The following is a 2,761-nucleotide window of genomic DNA, read 5'->3' as shown; positions in this document are numbered from 1 at the left end:
GTTCGCCTCGCACGACGGAATAGCAGTCGTTTTTCGGACTTTCATTTATTTCCAATAATTTGATCAGATCTTTGAGAGGAGACAGCGGTGACAGAAGTGCGATCTGCATCACTGTTACGGTTGCATTGCATGGCCAAGGATCAATGATAGCATGTGCCGCTACTACGGTGTCGCATCTCACCCACTCACCTGCTCGCTCTCTCGTAGCAAAATCTATTCACCTCCACTGCAGACATGAAACCATTCGTCCCAATTGCAAATGTGGTAATTCACCACAGTTGAATGAACGGTCGCGGATACTTTTCACGTCTGCGGTGCCTTTGGTCTGTTAATTACTACGGCTGGCAGCTACACAGCCACTTGCTCGGCCTTTTAGCGCTCGGAGATTCTGGCCCCGTGCGCGTTCTGGTGTTGAGAATGGGGTACAAATTGCTGTCGCTACAGCAGTGTGCAATTGTCAGCCACCGTAAGGGAACGCCTTCGATTGATGGGGATGCTCCGGCACCATTCAGTATGCATTCAATACAGTCGTTGCCCGAGCCTCCGAGGCAACCCCGCAGTTCTCAGCTCGAACACTGACTTCAAATCCGTGCATGTGATTCTCTGATCCGAGTTTGCAGCCACTCGTTCTCCCCGAGTGCTCGTGCTCGTGCGACGTGCATCGGGATCGGTCAGTACGTAACGCTTCTACCTACTATACATCTTCGTGCAAACTGCTGTGCTGCAAGTTCGAGCTGGAGGAGTCGGCGAATTTGATCACGGCCTCGACTCAATAGGGGCTTTCACTATTCACTAGTCTGTAGATCACTAGTGGCATAACGCGTTCGCCTCGCACGACGGAACAGCAGTCATGTTTTCCAGTCTTTCATATAATTTTATCATATTTTTGCGAGGGGTGGTGGAAGTGCGATCTGCATCACCGTTACGGTTGCATTGCATGGCCAATGAATTAATGATAGCACGTATGTGCTAGCACTACCGTGTCCTCGGAGTCATCCGATCACCTCCTTGCCACCTGCTCGCTCTCTCGCAGCACCTCGCACTGCAGACATGAAGACATTTGTTCATATGATAGTTAATCTCAGTTGAATGAACGGTTGCGGATACTTTTCACGTCTGCGGTGCCTTTGGTCTGTTAATTACGGCAGTACACAGCCACTTGCTCGGCCTTCTAGCGCTCGGAGACTCTGGCCTCGTGCGCGACGCTCTGAATCCCGCCCTTGGTCGCTCCCGACAAGGGCTCGCCCGTCACTCGGAACCTTTGTATCACCTCAATTCATTCAGGTTTATGGATCAGTTCTCCGAAACGAGTCGACGTTTGAGAACCCGCTTTATGTTTGTGAACTTTACAAATGCTATGGATAGACATCGGCAGCCTTTTGGACGGACCTTGAATATACATTCCACCATCTGGGGGACAGGAATTGTGATGTAGACAGGATTGGATTGTATTGATGCTTGCAGGCGTTATAGAGACATTCTTTTGGTTTTAGTTGATGAGAGGGACGCTCCAGACCGCGGTCTGGAAGAAGGGTTGGAGGGGTGGGCACGTGGGATGATGTTCGCGGTCTAGAGTGAGGAGCGCGGGTGCAGGGCGCGATAGAAGAGGAAGCTCGCCGGATCCTCACGTTGAACGCGCGATAATAGATGCGCGCGGGATGAAATCTGGAGGGTCGAGATGGGCAGTGAGCGATTCACTCGCGGACGATGCATTACATCTGTCCGTTGATCATCATCGCAGCGAATGCACGCACCGGGGCAGAGGTTCCGAAGGGAGGTGCGCAGATCGGTGCATCTGTTGATTGTATTGAGAAGAACCCACGGGATCGCTGGAATCTCGGCACCTGTTTCTACAGGATTCCATAGGACCGCAGGGGAAGTGAGGGCGCACCGGGGGAGAAGTCGGGTTAGCTAGCACCGACTTGGAGCGTGTCGGACAGCGCGCTGGGACTGCCGAGGGTGGCGAACGGGGCGCGAGCTGGCGGTGCACGCGACCGGGATTGCGCCACCACGAGCGAGGAGCAGAGCAGACACCCCCGTCGAAGAGCGCAGAAGAGCAGAGAACATATTCGAGGTGCACGCTGGATGGCGGACTACAAATACACGCATCCGGCATGTTGACGAAGCCGACGAGCATTTTTGAATGGGGGAGTCGAACGTGGTGGGAACCCGCGCTAGGAAGACGATGACGACAGAGGTGCGATGCATGATGAGCAGGACAGCGGCGGCGGCGGCAGCGACGGCGTACCTTCCAGTGACATCGGCCGTTGACCGCGGACGAGCAGCAATGCACCCGCTACGCTGGCGCGTCGGGGACGCTCGAGGCGGTTGTAGCCCCAAAAAGGAATGCATCGGGGGCGGGGGTGACGTCAGGGCCTCGGCCGTAGGGCATCGACGACGGGCGCCTGTTCGTGCCACGCTATTCGCAGAAGTACTCCACAGCTCGACGTTTCTAAGCCCTCATCTCAGCGCTCGCTCTTGTCTCATCTCCGCTCTTGTCCTCCCTCAGCGCTCTCCTCCCTCTCCCCTCCCACTCCGCCATCACGGAGAACCTCCACGACAACCCCCGCGCCGACGCTCGCTCGCAGGAGCCCGTCGACGACTTTGCTGCTGCCATCCATGCCCGCTTCGCCACCCATCCCACCCACCTCGCCCGGCTCACCCCCAGCGACCTTCCCGCCTCCCAACCCAACTCTCCATTCATCCCCCGCGGCCCCCCTCCCCCGCTTTCCCTGCCCACCCTCCCTCCTCCAATGGTCTC

The 2,761-nt window shown here is 56.2% G+C and overlaps 1 protein-coding gene across 1 annotated transcript in view; it reads left to right on the top strand.

Moving 5' to 3' along the window:
• Positions 1-2,185: 2,185 nt before the first annotated feature.
• The window catches only part of LAESUDRAFT_712524 (uncharacterized protein), a gene marked incomplete at both ends in the record, with an annotated part of 5,494 nt that continues 4,918 nt past the window's right edge, over positions 2,186-2,761 (top strand). Inside the window, 2 exons of the mRNA XM_040906909.1 lie at positions 2,186-2,448; positions 2,510-2,756. Of these exons, the coding sequence (XP_040766658.1) occupies positions 2,186-2,448; positions 2,510-2,756 (510 nt within the window). The remainder of the gene's footprint in view (positions 2,449-2,509; positions 2,757-2,761) is intronic.

This window comes from Laetiporus sulphureus (genome assembly GCF_001632365.1).
Source record: "Laetiporus sulphureus 93-53 unplaced genomic scaffold LAESUscaffold_9, whole genome shotgun sequence".
Classification (NCBI taxonomy): Eukaryota; Fungi; Basidiomycota; class Agaricomycetes; order Polyporales; family Laetiporaceae; genus Laetiporus; species Laetiporus sulphureus.
This window is presented reverse-complemented; position numbering and strand designations above follow the sequence as displayed.